Below are 17,795 nucleotides of genomic sequence, written 5' to 3' on the forward strand. Positions count from 1 at the left end.
TGTCCCTCCCCTCATGCTCACTCTTTCTAATAAATAAAATCTTTAAACCAAAAAAAGTGTTTTTTTAAATTCTAAAAAAAAAGGTTTGAAGGCAAATGAACAGAAGGGCACCAAAACTTATTAAAGTATACTCACCAAGGAATTAAAAACAAAAACATCTATTATAACCAGCCAACAAAGAAATGATTCAGAGAAGCCAGAGCAAAAAGACTTATTGTGCGAATTTGATATATTTGACCATAGAATTAAAATAAAGCAAAATTAAAAATAATGCTAGAATGATCAATCTGATTGTAATTATTCAATGGCCTAGACAATGTGGGAATGATGAAATTTATATAATATCTGAGGATAGGTGAATTCGATGGGAAGTACAGTAAGTTTGCAGACTGTCTCATCTAAAATTGGGAGTTAATAAAGAATATTCAAAGTTAACAAATGATGGAATTACAAGTTTATATCAAGTGTAAAGGCATGCCATATGCAAGATAATGGGTTGCTAGAGGAGAAGGAAGGGAGATGGAAGGATGGGAAACATAATTCTTTTTTTTTAAAGATTTTATTTATTTATTCACAAGAAACTTTTTTATGTTAATTCAAACTTTACTATAAAAATGAAAACAACAGAAATGATGATGCAGGGGATCCCTGGGTGGCGCAGCAGCGGTTTGGCGCCTGCCTTTGGCCCAGGGCGCGATCCTGGAGACCTGGGATCGAATCCCACGTCAGGCTCCCGGTGCATGGAGCCTGCTTCTCCCTCTGCCTGTATCTCTCCCTCTCTCTCTCTCTCTGTGACTATCATAAATAAAAAAAAAAAGAAATGATGATGCACAAGATGATCATACACACTAGTGAACACGTGTTGGAGGGAAGTGGGAAAGGCAGTAGGGCAGCCCCTTCCCATGCCCCATGAGGCAGTACCCACCACAGTCCTAAAAAAAAGGCAGGAAAGTATCATCTGCTGATGTAGGGAAGGATCAAACTTTTCATAGGGAATGTAACTACCTGCCAAAACAAAATCCAAGTATTTAAATGTATACAACAAAAAACATTCAGCAGTATAAAATTCACAATGTCCAGCACCCATTATAAAATTATGATATATGAAGAAGCAAAATTATGACCCATAAGCAGGAGAAAATTGGCAATAGAACCAACACAGAAATAACATACATATTGGAATTAGCAGGAAAATTTCTAAGATAGCTATTGTAAGTTTTACAATTACACTCAGACATTTGAAAGAAAGCAATGAGAGAAAGGAAAGATGTAAAGAAGAACTAATTTGAATTTCTAGAGATGAAGAATATTAATACATGGAAGGAAAACATCACTGGGTTGTTATTAACTTCAGACAGACTGCTAAATAAAAGATCAGTGAACCTAAAGACAGGGCAAAAGAAACTAAAAATGAACCAAAAGAGAAAAAGATGGTATAAATAAAGAGGTGGGAAAATATCAAGAGTTCTAACAGGTGTGTAGCTGGAATCCCAGAAGAAGAGGAAAAAGAGTGAGAGAAAAAATATAAAAAGAAATGATGAGTAAATTTTTCCATATTTGAGAAACTATAAACCAGTAGACCCCAAACTGAGTGATCTCAAGAAGCATAAATGCAAATAAAACCAGACCAAGGCATATCAAAATCGAATTGCTGAAAATCAGCGATAAAGAGAAAAATCTACAAATCATACAAAAATAGAAAACATAATAAAGAGAAACAAATAGAAAAAATATCAGACTTCTCAACAAAATAATACAAACCAGAAGATACCAAGCATTTTCCAAGTGTTGAAGAAAATGAACTATCAACCTAAAATTCTATATACAGCAAAACTTTTTTTTCAAAATTGAAGGAAAAAATCTTGACAAATAAAATTTGAAAGAATATTAATTTGCTTTAAATTTAAAAAGAATTTTGATTAGCTTTAAATGCTTATGTTAGAGTAGGAGTCTATAAAATCAGTGACCTAATCTTCCAACTTCAACAAGTTGGAAAGAAGAGCAAATTAAATCTCAGTTAAGTAGAAGGGAAAGAAATAAGGGTAGAAATTAATAAAATATAAAAAAAATGGTATATAAAATCAATGAAACCAAAGTTGGTTTTTTAAAATTATCAATAAAGTTATTCAGCTGCACTTATCGCCACAAAAAAGATAATTCCAAATTACCGGTATCAGTAAATGAAAGAGAGAATATCAATAAGTTATCAGTATGAGTATCACAGATAATAAGGGAGCATTATAAATAAAAATGTATGCAAATAAATGTGACAACTTGGGTCAAAATTAAAAATTCCCTGAAAGATAAAAATTAACAAAATCGATTCAATTAAAAAACTGAATATCCTTATATCTAGTAATAAGATTAAAGTCATAATTAAAAACTTTCCCATGAAGAAGACTCAATACCCAAATGACTTCATCAGTAAAGTCTATCAAATATTTGTGGAAGAAATAATACTAACCTTAATCTTTTTCAGAAAACAGAGGGAAACACTGTCCAAGTCAATTTAACAAGCAAGTACTACCATGATTCAAAATCCAGACCAAGAATATTATAGGTAAAGTCAGACAAATATCTCTTACAAATATAGGTGCAAAATCCTTAGCAAATATAAACAAATCAAATCTAGCAATGTGTAAAAAGGATAATAAATCATGACCAACATGGGCTTATTTCAAGAATGCAATGTTGGCTTAATATTCAAATATCAGTGAATATAATTAGTCATTTTAGCAATAAAGGAGAAAAATATGATCTTAATAGATGCATTTAAAAATAATTTCATCAAATCACAAATCTATTCACAATAAACTAGCAAACTAGAAATAAAAAGAAACTTCCTTGCAATATCTGGGTGGCTCAGTGGTGGAGCATCTGCCTTCTATTCAGGTCATGATCCTGGGGTCCTGGGACAGAGTCCCGCATTGGCTTCTCCCTCAGCCTAGGTCTCTGCCTCTCTGTGTGTCTCTCATGAATAAATAAATAGAATCTTAAAAAAGAAAGAAAGAAAGAAAGAAAGAAACAAACAAACAAACAAACAAACAAACTTCCTCGATATGCTAATGGACATCTGTGCTAATATCATAATTTATGGTAAAAAGAATTTTTCCTCTCAAGAGGAAAAAAAGCAAACATGTCTACACTCATCATTTCTATTTAACATAGTTCTAGAGGTTGTAGACTCTGCATCAGTGCAAGGGGAAAGGAAAAGGAAAGAAAAGGAAGAAAGGAAAAAAGGAAAAAGCAAATCTCTATTCATAGACAACATGGTCGTATATATAAAAAATCCTAATAAAGCAAAAAATAGCTACTAGAAGAATTAGCAAATTTAGCAAAGACACAGGACGCAAGTTATTGTAAGAAATAAAATGTATTTCTATATAGTAACAATGAAATTTGGAAAATAAGATCTAAAAATACTACTTAGAATACCATTCAAAACTTGAATACTGATGGATAAGTTTAACAAAAGATGTGCAAAGACACAAAACATGCCGGAGAGAAATGAAAGACAAGTTATTCAAGAGATATGTTTATGGATTGGAAGACTTGATAATGTTAAAATGTCAATTCTCCAATTCTCCTGAAGTTAATCTATAGATAAAATGCAATTACAATCCAAATGCCAGTATTTTTCATTAAAATTTGAAAAGCTGATTTTCAATAATTTATATTGAAATTCAAAGGACCTAGAATAGCCAAAATTTTTTCAGATAAGCTATACTACCTGGTTCAGGATTTAAATATGAAGTATAGTTATCAAGACAATATGGTCCAAGAACAGACATGTAGATCAATGAAACAGATTTCAGATACAGATCCATACATAAAAAAGATGCCACTTTTCATGGAAAAAGCATAATCTTGTCAACAAACGGTATTAGAACAATTGGATGTCAATATGCAAAACTAAACCTCAACTCCTATCAAATCATAAACAAAAATTAGACCAGAAAACTAAACATGAAACCTAAAAAGAGAAAACTTCTACAAGAAAACAGAATTAACTCTTTATAACCTTGGGGTGGGAAAAGATTTCTTAGGACAGAAAGAAAAGCACAGACCTTAAAGATGTTTAAATAAATTGGACTTAAAATTGAAAACTTCTCATTTTAATAATGTTAAGAAAAATTGATTAAGGGAAAAAATTACAATGTATACATTTAAAAGGATTCTTATCCAGAAAGAACTCTTACAACTCTATAAAATGTTGACAATTCAATTAAAAAATGGGCAAAGGACTTGAAAAAAACTCCCTCAGAAAAGGTACATAAATGGCAAACAATCATATGAGGAGATGGTCTATATCATTAGTCATCAGAAAAATGCAAAATAAAATCACAAAGAGCTAGTGTAGAATATTTCAGTGATGTTGCAACCAGTCAGTGAAATGTTTGGGGTGAACTTATTCACACTGAATTTCTAAATTAAGATTGATAAGAAATCATCATACAAGTAAAATTACAGTCCCTGATTTATACATATCCAGGTTGCAAATGGCCTCTCATACAATGGGCTTCTATGGTCACAAAACCTCTCCAAGACCTTTCTGTGAGGATCTCAGGCCCAGGTCTTGATCCTTGCCCCGTCACCCCTCTGACCTTCCTGCCCTAAGAGCCTGTATTACCACTGCTGCTGGAAATACCCAGCTGCAGCTTGCATAAGACCACGTCAATATCTGAGAACTCCAAGAAGGAAAAAAATCGTATCTGAGCAGGTCAGTAACACCATTGTAAGTAAATTAAAAAGGGAAAATATGTCCCAAATTCTAAATAATGTTTAATGACCTTTTAGAATATAAAATTTTCATTAGCTGTAAATCACCAGAAATATAATTAATATTATAGAATACAAGCATATTAAAGCCTTAAAAACAATGCAAACATTTTTAGAATATGGAAAATCACCATTCCTTGCCTGTTTGCACTTGTACTAGAGTAATAATTCCCAAACTTTGTATTTCGGAATCTTCTGGTGAGCTTCATAAGCTACTGATGCCTGTAGCCTAACCAGAGATTGTGATTCCATTGGTTTGGGGGTGGTCTGGGCTTTGGATTCTTTTTTTTTTTAAATCTTCCACTGATTCTAACATACTAGTTTGGAAACTGCTGTCTCTTTTAGAAAATGGTAGGGATGATGAACCTCTCTCTCTCTCTAATTATTTTTAATGTCTTCCATTAACAGATTTCATGTGATACAAGTTAAAACATAAAGAACACTATGTAGATAATGTAAACCTGGTCAGTTACATTTAGTATGACAAATTTAGGCTGAATTTATAAAGTAGGAACCTAGAAACAACTGGTTGTCACTTCACGTATCTTTGCCATGGTGAGTGAGAGTTTGTGATTATGTAGTTTGCTTGCCTGTTAAATAATTCAGTCCCATTAACTTTTAAGTAAATTTGCAAAGATTAGTTTATTTAAGTTAGTCCTCTGTCCCACCCAGAAAGCACAAATAATTAGTAATTGTTTATTCCTTATAAAGAATGTGAGGGTGTTGTCGCTGTGTGTGTGTGTGTGTGCCCCATTTTAAAAGTTATGAGTTGAAAATTTTAGTGAATCTAAGAGAAAAATGACAAAAAATGAATTTTAAAAAAATTCATTAATTTTTTAAATTAGCTTATTTAATACTTGACATTAACAACATAAGTTCTGTAAAATACGAATTTAATAACTGTGGTATTTCTGGTTCTGGGTTTGCATTCGTCATTATCTGGTTCAGATCCCTTTCTATATTTTAAGGATGATCTATGATCCTTCAAATATATTATATGTATTGTATAGTGAGCATTATTTTCTCTGGGCTACTTGATATATTATGAAGTTAAGTCTTCATTAACTTTTTAAATCAGATTTATTTAGATATACTTTACATACCATACATCAACACACTTAAAGTGTACAGTTCAGTGGCTTTCAGTTTATTAACAGAGTCTTGCGACTATCAGCATAATCAATTTTGGAACACTTTCATTTCTCTCAAAAAGAAATCCCAGACCCCTCAGTTGTCACTGTTCATCCCTCCATCCCCTCAGCCTTAGGTGAACACTAATCTACGTTCTGTTTCTATATATTTTCCAGTTCTGGACATTTCATGTAAATAGACTCACACAATATGTGGTCCTTGTGACTAGCTTCTTTCATTTAGTATAATGTCTTCAAAATTCATCACTATTGTAGTATGACCAGTACTTCATTCCTTTTTATTAACTAACATTATTCCATTGTATGGATGTAGCACATATCCATTATACATTCATTCATTGATCAATGAACATTTAGGCTGTTATAAATAATGCTATGTGTACACATTTTTCTGTGGGTATAGATTTTACTTTCTCTTGGGCAAATACCTAGCAGTGTAACTGCTGGATGGTATGGTAACTCAATGCTTAACCACTACAGGAAATTCCAGACTGTTTCCCAAGCAGCTGCACCATATTAACATTCCTGCCAGCTGTGTATGATGAGAGTTCCAATCTTCACGTTCTTGCCAATATTCATTGCTATCTGTCATTTTGATTATAGTATCCTAATAGACATGAGGTAGTACCTCATTGTGGTTTTAATTTGTATTTGTTTAATGATTAGTGATGTTGAGAATTTTTCATGTATTTATTAGTTATTTGTATGTCCTTTCAGGGGAAATATTTATTCAAATATTTTGTATATTTAAATAATTGGGTCTTTCTGTTTTTTTACTGTTGAGTTGTAAGCATTCTTTATATATCCCAGATAGAAATCTGTGTTATAAATATAATGTGCAAATGCTTTTTTTCCATTCCATGTGCTGTATTATCATTTTTTATTGAAGTATAATTGACATACAATGTTATATTAGTTTCAGATGTAGAACATATTGATGAGACAATTCTATTACTCATTGCTCATCATGGAAGTGTTAGTCACCATCTGTCACAATAGTAGGTTATTACAATACTATTGGCTACATTCTCTATGCTGTATATTTCATCTTTATAACTTATTTTTTTTAAGATTTTATTTATTTATGCACGAGAGATATAGAGAGAGGCAGAGACACAGGCAGAGGGAGAAGCAGGCTCCATGCAGACAGCGGACGTGCGACTCGATCCAGGGTCTCCAGGATCACACCCTGGGCTGAAGGCGGCGCTAAACCGCTGAGCCACTGGGGCTGCCCTATAACTTATTTTATGAATAAAAGTTTATGCCTCTTAATCCCCTTTATCGATTTCATCCATCCCCCATATACCTCCCATCTGGTAACCACCAGTTTATTCTCTGTATTTGTCTGCTTTTTGTTTCTTTGTTCAATCGCTTTGTTTTTAGATTCTACATGTAAGTGAAATTCCCTAGAATTTGTCTTTTTCTGTCTTATTTCACCTAGCATAACACCTTCTAGGTCCATCCGTGTGGTCACAAATGGCAAGATCTCATTCTTTTTATGGCTGAGTAATATTCCGTGTGTGTGTGTGTGTGTGTGTGTGTGTGTGTGTGTACCACGTCTTCTTTATCTATTCATCTATGGGTGGACATTTGGGTTGCTTCTACATCTTGGGTATTATAAGTAATGCTGTAATAATCAAATGGGTACATATATCTTTTCAAATTAGTGTTTTTGTTTTCTCTGGGTAAATACCCAGTAGTGGAATAACTGGATCATATGGTATTTATATGTTTAATTTTTAAGAAATCTCCATGTGCTTTCTACAATGTCTGCACTAATTTACATTCCCATCAACAGTGCATGAGGGCTCCCTTTTTACCATATCCACACCAACACTTACTTTTTTGTCTTTTTCAGATTAGCCATTCTGATTGGTATGTCTCATTGTGGTTCTGATTTACATTTCCCTGATGATTAGTGACGTTGAGTATCTTTTAATGTGTCAGTTGGCTATTTGTATGTCTTCTTTGGAAAAATGTCTATTTAGTTCCTCTTCCCATTTTTTAATTGGATTGCTTTTTTTTTTAGTTACTTAAAGTTGTTTATAGTTTTTGGATATTAATCACTTACCAGATACATCATTTGCAAATCTCTTCTCTCATTCATAGGTTGCCATTTGTTTTGTTGATGGTTATTATTGTTATGTAAAAGCTTTTTATTTTTAAAATTTTATTTATTTTGGTGTAGTCTCAATAGTTTATTTTTGCATGTTTCCCTTGCCTGAGGCGACCTATTGATAAATATGTTGCTAAGCCTGATGTCCAAAGATTACTGCTATATGTTCTTTTAAGAGTTTCGTGGTTTCAAGTCTCACATTTAAGTCTTTAATCCATTTTGAGTTTATTTTTATGTATGGTGTAAGAAAGTGGCCCAGTTTCATTCATTTGCATATAGCTGTCCAGTTTTCCCAACACCAATTATTGAAGAGGTTGTCTTTTTCCTATTGTATATTCTTGCCTCCTTTGTTGTAAATTAACCATAGAGGCATGAGTTTATTTCTGGAGTCTCTATTCTAATCTATTGTTGTGTGTGTCTATTTGTGTGCCGATGCTGTATTATTTTATTATAGCTGTATAGCATCTTGAATCTAGGATTGTGATACCTATCTCCAGGTTTGTTCTTTTTTAAGATTACTCTGGCTGTTCAGGATCTATTGTGGTTCCATACAAGTTTGAGGACTATTTGTTCTAGTTCTGTGAAAAATGCTATTTGGTATTTTGATCAGTATTACATTAAATCTGTAGATTGCTTTGGATATTATGGACATATTAACAATATTAATTTTTTTCAATCTATGAGCATTGTTTGTCTTTCCATTTGTGTTGTCTTCAATATCTTTCATCAAGGTCTTATAGTCTTTGGAGGATAGGTCTTTTATCTCAATTAATTTTATTTCTAGATACTTTATGCCTTTTTACACAATTGTAAATGAGATTGCTTTTTAAATTTCTTTTTCATTATTGTTTAGAAATGCAACATATTTTTTAAATTTTTATTTATTTATTCATGAGAGAAACAGAGACAGAGGCAGAGACATAGGCAGAGAGAGAAGCAGGCCCCCTATGGGGAGCCTGATGTGGAACTCAATTCCAGGACCCTGGGATCATGACCTGGGCCAAAGGCAGATGCTCAACCACTGAGCCATCCAGATGCCCCCAAACAGATTTCTTTATATTAATTTTGTATCCTGCAACTGTATTGAATTCATTTAATACTTCTAATAGTTTTTTGATGGCATCTTTAGGGTTTTCTGTGTATAGTACCATGTCATCCACAAATAGTGACAATCTTACTTCTTCTTTACCACTTTGGATGCCTTTTATTTCTTTTTTCTTGTCTGATTGCCAAGGCTGGGACTTCTAGGACTATGTTGACAAAAGTGGTGAGAGTGGACATCTTTGTCATATTCCTTAGAGGAAAAGCTTCCAGTTTTTCACCATTGAGTATGATGTTAAAAAAATTCGTTGAATTTTTATATTCTTTTATTTTGCAATGCTTTTTTTCTCATAATGCAGACATTTGGCATAAGATTCTTGGTTGAAAGGTTTTTTTTTTCAGATTTTTTGTAATTAATTTTTTTTTTTATGTGTGTTTAAGTACCAACTCTACCCATAAGAGTATTTTTCATTTGTGATTTCCATATTCCCATGGTTTTGGCTTTCACCCATTTGCTCAATGTGTCCAGATATAGATCTCTTTGCAGTTATCTCACTTAAAGTTCACTGAACCCCCTGGATGTGCATATTAATGTTGTTAAGCTAATTTGAAGTTCTTTAGCTATCATTTCCTTGAATATTTTTTCTACTTCATTCTTTTCCTGCTCTTGTTCTAATACTCCCATATGCCTATATTGGTGTGTCTAAAAGCTTCTTATATTTCTGAGTCTGTTTTCATTTTTCCTCATTCTACTTTCTCACTGGTCTTCAAATTGTATACTTTCTATTAATATAAGATCAGGTTTCATAATTCTTTCTTCTTCCAACTCAACTGTACCATTAAGCCACTCTAATGAATTGTTCTTTATTCTTTATTAAAAGTTTTCAACTCCTGGGCAGCCTCGGTGGTGCAGCGGTTTAGTGCCGCCTGCAGCCAAAGGCGTGATCCTGGAGACCCGGGATCGAGTCCCACGTCAGGCTCTCTGTGTGGTGCCTGCTTCTCTCTCTGCCTCACTCTCTGTCTCTATGAATAAATAAAATAAAATCTTTAATTAAAAAAAAAAAGTTTTCAACTCCTGAATTTTTATTTGGTTCTTTATTATAATTTCTATCTCATTATTGACATCTGTTTGATGTACCTTCATACCTTCAAACCTTTAAGCATTTCTTTTGGTTCTTTGAACATGTTTATATGGGCTAATTTGAACACTTTGTTAAATCTGGCATGTAGGCCCTCTCACAGGCAGTTTTTGTTACCTACTTATTTCTTGGTGTATGGGTCATGCAGTCCTATCTTTTTGTGTGTATTATACTTTTTGTTTATTGTTGAAAATTAGAAATTCTACATAATATACTCTGGATACTAATTCCCCCCTCCCTTCAAGATTTATATTTGTTTTGATGCTTGTTTATTTGTTTTGAATTTGGCTGGCTATTTTAGTGAAGCCTATTTCCCCAGTGTCAAACCTTGATATCACTTAGAAGGTCCAGCTCTGGGAAAGCACAGAGTTACCTTGGTTTTATCTTGTCTGTCTTGACTGTCTTTTTCTCTTATTTCCCCATTAAACTATCTGACTCATTTGGTATTACACCAGTTTTTTAGGCTTCACTAATTACCCATGGATTAGTCTATTGTTTTTGAGAAAGTTATGGGACATAAATTGTACAGCAGTCTGATCCAACTAAATTCAGGCTGAGAAAATTTTGAGACAAGTCTTTGAGGTTTGTTCTTACCTCAGGAGAGCTATTTTTATCTGTTTCTGTCCCTGGTTTTCTCCGGTAAATTAGTAGGCCTATGATTTAGTTTATTGGTCTCAATTAGGAACATCCCTAGACTTGAACTCTTCCCCTAGTCTGTTTCAAATAGTCACTTCCTTTGGGAAGAGTTTTGGAGTCCTCTCTTCTTAAGTACTACCTCTCACCATAGGCAAAATCTTATTGCTACTACTCTTGAGGATAGTGAGGTTGTAGTCACTGGTCTTCTTGGCTTGCCTTCCCAACAATCTTTTAGAGATTCTCTGTCCTACAAGCAAGCTTTGGTGAGAGTGATCAGGGACCCAATAATCTTAGCCTGTCATGCCTGTAGTAGAGACTCCGTCCTATGGATATAAATTGATTGGAAAAGGGGACCTCTAACCTCTTGTTCTTACTCATCAGGAATTTTGCCTCTGTAACTCAAAACTGTGGAGGATGAGAAATGCTGGTGGCTGCCTTTCCTGTGAAATATAGTAACCCTGATGGGTAATTGAGAAGACTAGTAGTACTACACTATTGACTGTGAAATATAGTAACCCTGTGAAATATAGTAACCCTGATGGGTAATTGAGAAGACTAGTAGTACTACACTATTGACCACATCTGCTTGCAGTGGAGCTTCCACCAAGCTAGGTTGTGAATAAGAGAGGGAAGGAGTAGATCATAGCTACAATTCCACAGACTCTTGATATTCTTACTGAGTTGCAGTAGACTTGCTTGAATACATATTTCTTCATTTGTCTTTGGGATAATATCCAGAAAATTTGCAGAGCTGTTTTTTTTATAGTTTTGGCCAGTTTAGCATATTTGAGTGGAGAGTAGACCCAAAGAGCCCCTCACACTTCCATCCCAAAAGGAACTTTTTGTAAGCTTGTGACTATATTTGTTATCATTTGAAAGTTTTGTCTATTTTGTTTTTACAAGGAAGGCCTTTAGCTATATTAATGGCAGATCCATTCATTTAAATACCAACAAACACAAACACATGCAACTCAAACTCAATGTTTAAAAAATATATCCACAATAAAGGACATATTGCTAGTAATACCCAATGAAAATTAAATCTTGTTAAAGAAAAGTAATTACATTTTACACTTTAATTTATGGCTGTGAACCCATTATACAGCAACAGCCTACTTCATAATGTATCTCCTACATTTAGATGTACTGAACCCAGGTCAGTCTGTAGAAAAACTTCACACATAATGTTTGTTTTGAAAATGTACATCAGGAAAAGGAGACTTGGTCCAATATATTGGTCCAATATATTGAATTTGCGTTAAAGTCTAAACTAAAGCATGAAGTTTGGAAGTGAAACAAAAAATAGACATAAATTTCAAACTTACTAACAGAAGGTGTCTATAATTCATTAGAACTGTTGTGCTTTCTATCAGACCTGCTGACTCAAATATTTATTACAAATTAACAATAAAAGCACTAATTCTCAATTTATATATGTCAAAGACAAAGAAGATGGGTTCTAAAGATCAACTCTTAAATGTCAACCAGATTGTAATATTACATATAGGGGAATATCTTTAAATTCCATTTTTTTTTTTTTTTTTTGCCTTCAGTTCTATCTATGAGGACACACACACACACACACAGAAATACTGGCTCCAGTGAGAAGAACATGCTTTGTTGAATATATGAAACAATGAAGGCATTACCATGCTCCAACATTTTCATGGGCATCCAGAACAGAATAAAGGAGTGGACCAAAGCATTAATACATTGAAACCAAAACACCTAAAAGAAAGGAAAGCAAGAAAATTATGATAGTGCATTGGTCTCAATCTAAAAACGTGACATTATGAAATATGCTTGAAATAGTTATAAAGCCAAAATGTTTTCCTGGATATGGAAAAACTCCATTTCTTCTACTTCTAAGAGAAATGACTGTGAAAATATGAGATATTATTTGAAAAGAAAACTCAAATATAGCATACGTGTTATATAAAATTATAGAGATCTAAAAAAAAAAATTATAGAGATCTAAATTATCCAATGAAAAAAGAACCGGAAGTAATTTAAAGAAATATTTTCAATACTTAAATTGTGGTATTTTAAATATAATTCCATACTGTATTTTATATGATACATTCTACACCTTTACATCTACATCCAACTCTGGTCAAAATACATTTTAATAAACCATATACAATTTTCTTAGAGGAAATCTTAATATAAAATCTCTAGGGTCAAAAAAAAGTGCACGTTGGGATTAGGAGATGGTCGAACAACAACAAAAACAAATCTTTGTTCTTTTGATTCTAAATATATCACTTATTTTTATGCTTGCCAGGAAGACTTACAGATAAAGAACTAGAGAAGAAAAAAATGTGGAAAAAAAACATACTTTGTCCTGTGACCTAAATTTCCTGGAGCAAAGCTGTTTTTAGGAAAGAATGTTAGAAACTGGTTTAAAAACAGAGCTAATGCCAAATTGGAAAACCTCAAGACTCATGAAACATTGGGTAGAATACATAGAAGTTTTTGTCTTGGTAGTGAAGAAAAATTATCCTTGGACTTAGCACAACTCCTGTCCTTCCTAATAAATATGAAAATGCAGATCCAAAAGGATTAATTGTTTCCAGTTAACTTTCTTGTTTTCCAGAAAAAAATAAACTCAAGAATAGTCATGGTAATACAAAATAAAAAGTTTTTGCACACAGCAAAGGAAGCCATCAACAATACAAAAAAGTAACCTATGAATGGGAGAAGATATTTGCAAATGATACATCCTATTTGGAGCAAATATCCAAAGTACATCAAAAAACTTCTACAAGTCAACACCAACAAACCAAATAATCTGATTAAAAAATGGGAAGACATTTTTCTAAAGAAGACATACAGGTGGCCAACTAACACATGAGAAGAGGCTCAACATCACTAATCACCATGGAAATACAAATTAAAACCATAATATCACCTTATATCTGTCAGAATGGCTAAAATAAAAAACACAAGAAACAACAAGTGTTGGAGAGGATGTGAAGAAAAATGAACCCTTGTGCACTGCTGGTGGCAATGCGAAGTGGTACAGCCACTGTAGAAAACAGTATGGAGATTTCTAAAAAAATTAAACATAGAAATACCATGATCTAGTAATTCCACTACTCAGTATTTACCCACAGAAAACAAACACACTAATTCAAAGAAATATATGCAACTCTTATGTTTACTGCAGCATTATTTACAATAGCCAAGACATGGAAGCAACCCAAGTGTCCATTCATAGATGAATGGATAAAGAAGATGTGGTAATATATATACAATGGGATATTACTTAGCTATTAAAAAAAAAATGTGATCCCACCATTGGCAACAATATGGAGGGACCTAGAGGGTATTATGCTAAGTGGAATAAATCAGGCATAGAATGACAAATACCATTATTTCATTTATATATGGAATTTAAAAAATACAAGGACAAACAAAAAGTAGAAACAGACTCATCAATACAGACAACATACTGAAGGTTGCCAGAGAAGTGGAGGAAGTGACGGTGGGATGGGGTGGCTAAATGGGTGAAGGGGTGTGAAAGATACAAGCTTCCAGTTGTGGAATGAATAAATTATGGGGATAAAAGATATAACATAGGGAATATGGTATTATAATGGTATTGTATGGTGACTGATAGTAGCTACACTTGTGAGCATAGCGTAATGTACAGACTTGTGAATCACTATATTTTAAACTTGAAACTAACATAGCATCATGTTCCAACTATACTTCACTAATATTTTTTCTAAAATAAAGAAAAACTATTCATAGTTATACAAAAATATCCAACACCTAGGTATCTAATTCAGGCATCCAATTCAGAATTACCAGGCATGCCAAAAAGCAGAAAAATACTACCTAAAATAAGGAAGTAAATAAATGAATTAAATCCAACCTACAGCCAAAATAGATGTTAGAATTTGCAGGCAAGGATGCTGAAAAAGTATAACTCTATTCTTCATGTTCAAATGGTAAATAGGGAAATGGAAGATATATAAAAAAGTTCCACATAGAAATTCTACAGATTAAAAGCTACACTTTTTGAGATAATAAATTCACTAGATAGCAGTAATGCAGATTCAACACTGCAGAAAGAAAAATTAATGGCATAGATATTGCACAAGTAAATTGAAGACAAAATAATTTTTAAAAATACCCAAAATTCAGCAGAGAGGAGAATATATGAAACAAAGATATAGATTCAATGAGGTTTTGGACAACTTCAAGTGTTTTAATATATGTGTAATTGGAAGCAAGAGGAGAGAAGATAAGCCAGAAAAAAATAGTTGAAAAAACAATGGCTGAAAATTTTCTGTATATGATGTAGACTATAAACTAGGAAACTTTTCTTGTAAAGTACAAAATGGAAAATATTTTATATTTTGGGGGTCTACATGATCTCCATTATAATTACTCAATTCTGCTATTGTGACTGTAAGGTAATTACAGGGAATTTGTAAATGAATGGGTCTGGCTATTTCCGAATAAAACTTTATAAAAGCAGGCAGGAGACTAGATTTGGCCTATAGACCATGGTTTGCTGATCTTCTTACTATAAATCTACAGATCCAAGAAGCTCAAAGAACCCCAACCACAAAAACGATGAAGAAATGAGACATCACAATCAAATTGCTCAAATTTGGTAATAAAGAAAAAATCTTCCAAAAATCCATAAAAATCTTAAACATTTACATACCTAATAACAGTACTTCAAAATACATGAAGCAAAACTGATAGAACTTTAAAGGGATATAGATGAATCCATACTTTCAGTTGGAAATTTTAGTTCCTCTCCATAATTGATAGGATAACAAACAAAATTACTAAGAATGTAGAAATTTGAACACTATGAACTTGACCTAATTTAAACATTCTGTTCAAGTAAACATGAAATATTTATAAGATAGACCATATTCTGAACTGTGAAGCAATATATTTAAAAGGCCTATGTTTTTTCCAAATGTCTATATTTTTTTATTGAAGTATAATTAACATACAATGTTATATTTGTTTCAGGTATACAATGTAAAGATTCAATAATTCTAAACATTACTCAGTGCTTATCATGATAAGCATGCTCTTGATTCTCTTTGTCTATTTCACCTATCCTCCTACCCAACTCTCATCTAGCAATCACCAGTTTGTTCTGTTTTTTTTTTTTTTTGTTCTGTTTTTTTTTTTTTTTGTTCTGTTTTTAAGAGTCTATTTTTTTACTCTTGTTTTGTTATTTGCTTCTTAAATTTTATGTATAAGTGAAATCATATGGTATTTGTCTTTCTCTAACTTATTTCACTTAGCATTATGTCCTCTAGGTCCATCCATGTTGTTGCAAATGGCAATATCTCATTCTTTTTATGGCTGAGTAATATTCCATTGTAATATATATAAATCACATCTTCTTTGTCCATTCATCTTTGATGGACACCTGGGTTGCTTCTCTATTTTGGCTATTTCAGATCATGCTGCAATAAATATAGGAGTGCACAGGGATTAATATGTAACCTATGTAAAGAACTTCTACAACTTCTACAACACCAAAATAATAATGATAATGATAATAATAATAATAATAATGTGATTTAAAATGTGCAGAGGACCTGAGTAGACATTTTTCCAAAGAAGACATAACAGATGGCTAACACATCAAAAGATGCTCAACATCACTAATCATCATGGAAATGCAAATTAAAAACACAATGAGAAGTCCATTTATACCTGTTAAAATGACTGAAATTAAAAATACAAGAAATAACAAGTGTTGATGAAAATATAAAGGAACCCTTGTGTACTATTGGTAGGAATGCAAATTGCTACACCCATGGTGGAAAACAATATGGAAGTTCCTCAAAAAATTAAAAACACAATTATCATTGATCTAGTATGGCACTACTGGATATTTGCCCAAAACAAAAACACTAATTTGAAAAGATACTTGCAGTATCTGTCTATATTTATTTTAAAGCTTCACTAATGATTGAGATACAGTTAGGTTTACTCTTAGGACCTGTAAAATCCCTTTAATTCCCCTGTTAAATCTCAACTCCATGATCCCAGAAAGAAATCATTCCAAAAGAATCACTCGTCTCATCTAAAAATAGGCTTACGTTCCTCTTTTGTATTTTTCCAGGACTGCCCATTACACAACATGCCTCTTGAAGCTGCTCAGTGCAGTTGGTTGGACCATACATGGTGCCTTGCTTCTTTTCCTTAAGACTTCCCTTCCCCACATACTATTATTTACCCTCAATTCCCTGGATAAACTAAACTACAAGGTAAATGATTACACAGGGCTGCATCCCTCGGTTTGTTAATTATTTGTTTAAGCATCAAAAAAAGAAAAGACCAAAGGTAACTCTGGCATTGAGCTGAGATGAAAGACCTGCAATAAATCTTCTGTTTACCTTTGTGTTGAAAGTTTTCCCTGTCTGAGAAACTGTGTAGAGTTGTGGATATGTAAGCAGGCTCTTCTGACTGCAACACTGTTCAAAGATCCCCAGAGTAAAAGGTGGCAATGAAGTGAAAATCTACATAGAAAACAAGGATTTATTAAAAAGAACTTTTAGTCTATAACTGAGTTAAATAAAATTGTAGCAATGTCAATTTCATGACTTTGATAATGTATTGCAACTATTAAGATATCATTATGGGAGAAGCTGGTTGAAGGATAAACAGAACTATTTTTGCATCTTCTGGTAAGTCTTAAGCTATTTAAAAATAAAAATTATTTACAAAGAAGATTTTAATCAGTCACATAGATTCAAATATTTAACAAATCATGGCTTCATTTTTCTAATTGATTTGATTCAATGGGTTATAACTATGTGCATATTCCTTTATGAGCTTAAAATGAATAATATTTTCTTCTATTTAATGACCATAAAAATAAATTGAATATCTAGATATTTAAATAATAGGCATAATACTCATCAATGTATCTACCAACAATGA

The 17,795-nt window shown here is 32.7% G+C and overlaps 1 protein-coding gene across 1 annotated transcript in view; it reads right to left on the reverse strand.

Annotated features, from left to right (window-relative positions):
* Positions 1-17,795, reverse strand: part of LOC121497691 (phospholipid-transporting ATPase IB-like) — a 176,956-nt gene that overhangs the window by 37,357 nt on the left and 121,804 nt on the right. The window contains exons 28-29 of the mRNA XM_041767439.1: positions 17,249-17,371; positions 12,512-12,590 (exon numbers count right to left, since the gene is read on the reverse strand). Of these exons, the coding sequence (XP_041623373.1) occupies positions 12,512-12,590; positions 17,249-17,371 (202 nt within the window). The remainder of the gene's footprint in view (positions 1-12,511; positions 12,591-17,248; positions 17,372-17,795) is intronic.

Source organism: Vulpes lagopus, chromosome 8, assembly GCF_018345385.1.
Source record: "Vulpes lagopus strain Blue_001 chromosome 8, ASM1834538v1, whole genome shotgun sequence".
NCBI classification, from domain to species: domain Eukaryota; kingdom Metazoa; phylum Chordata; class Mammalia; order Carnivora; family Canidae; genus Vulpes; species Vulpes lagopus.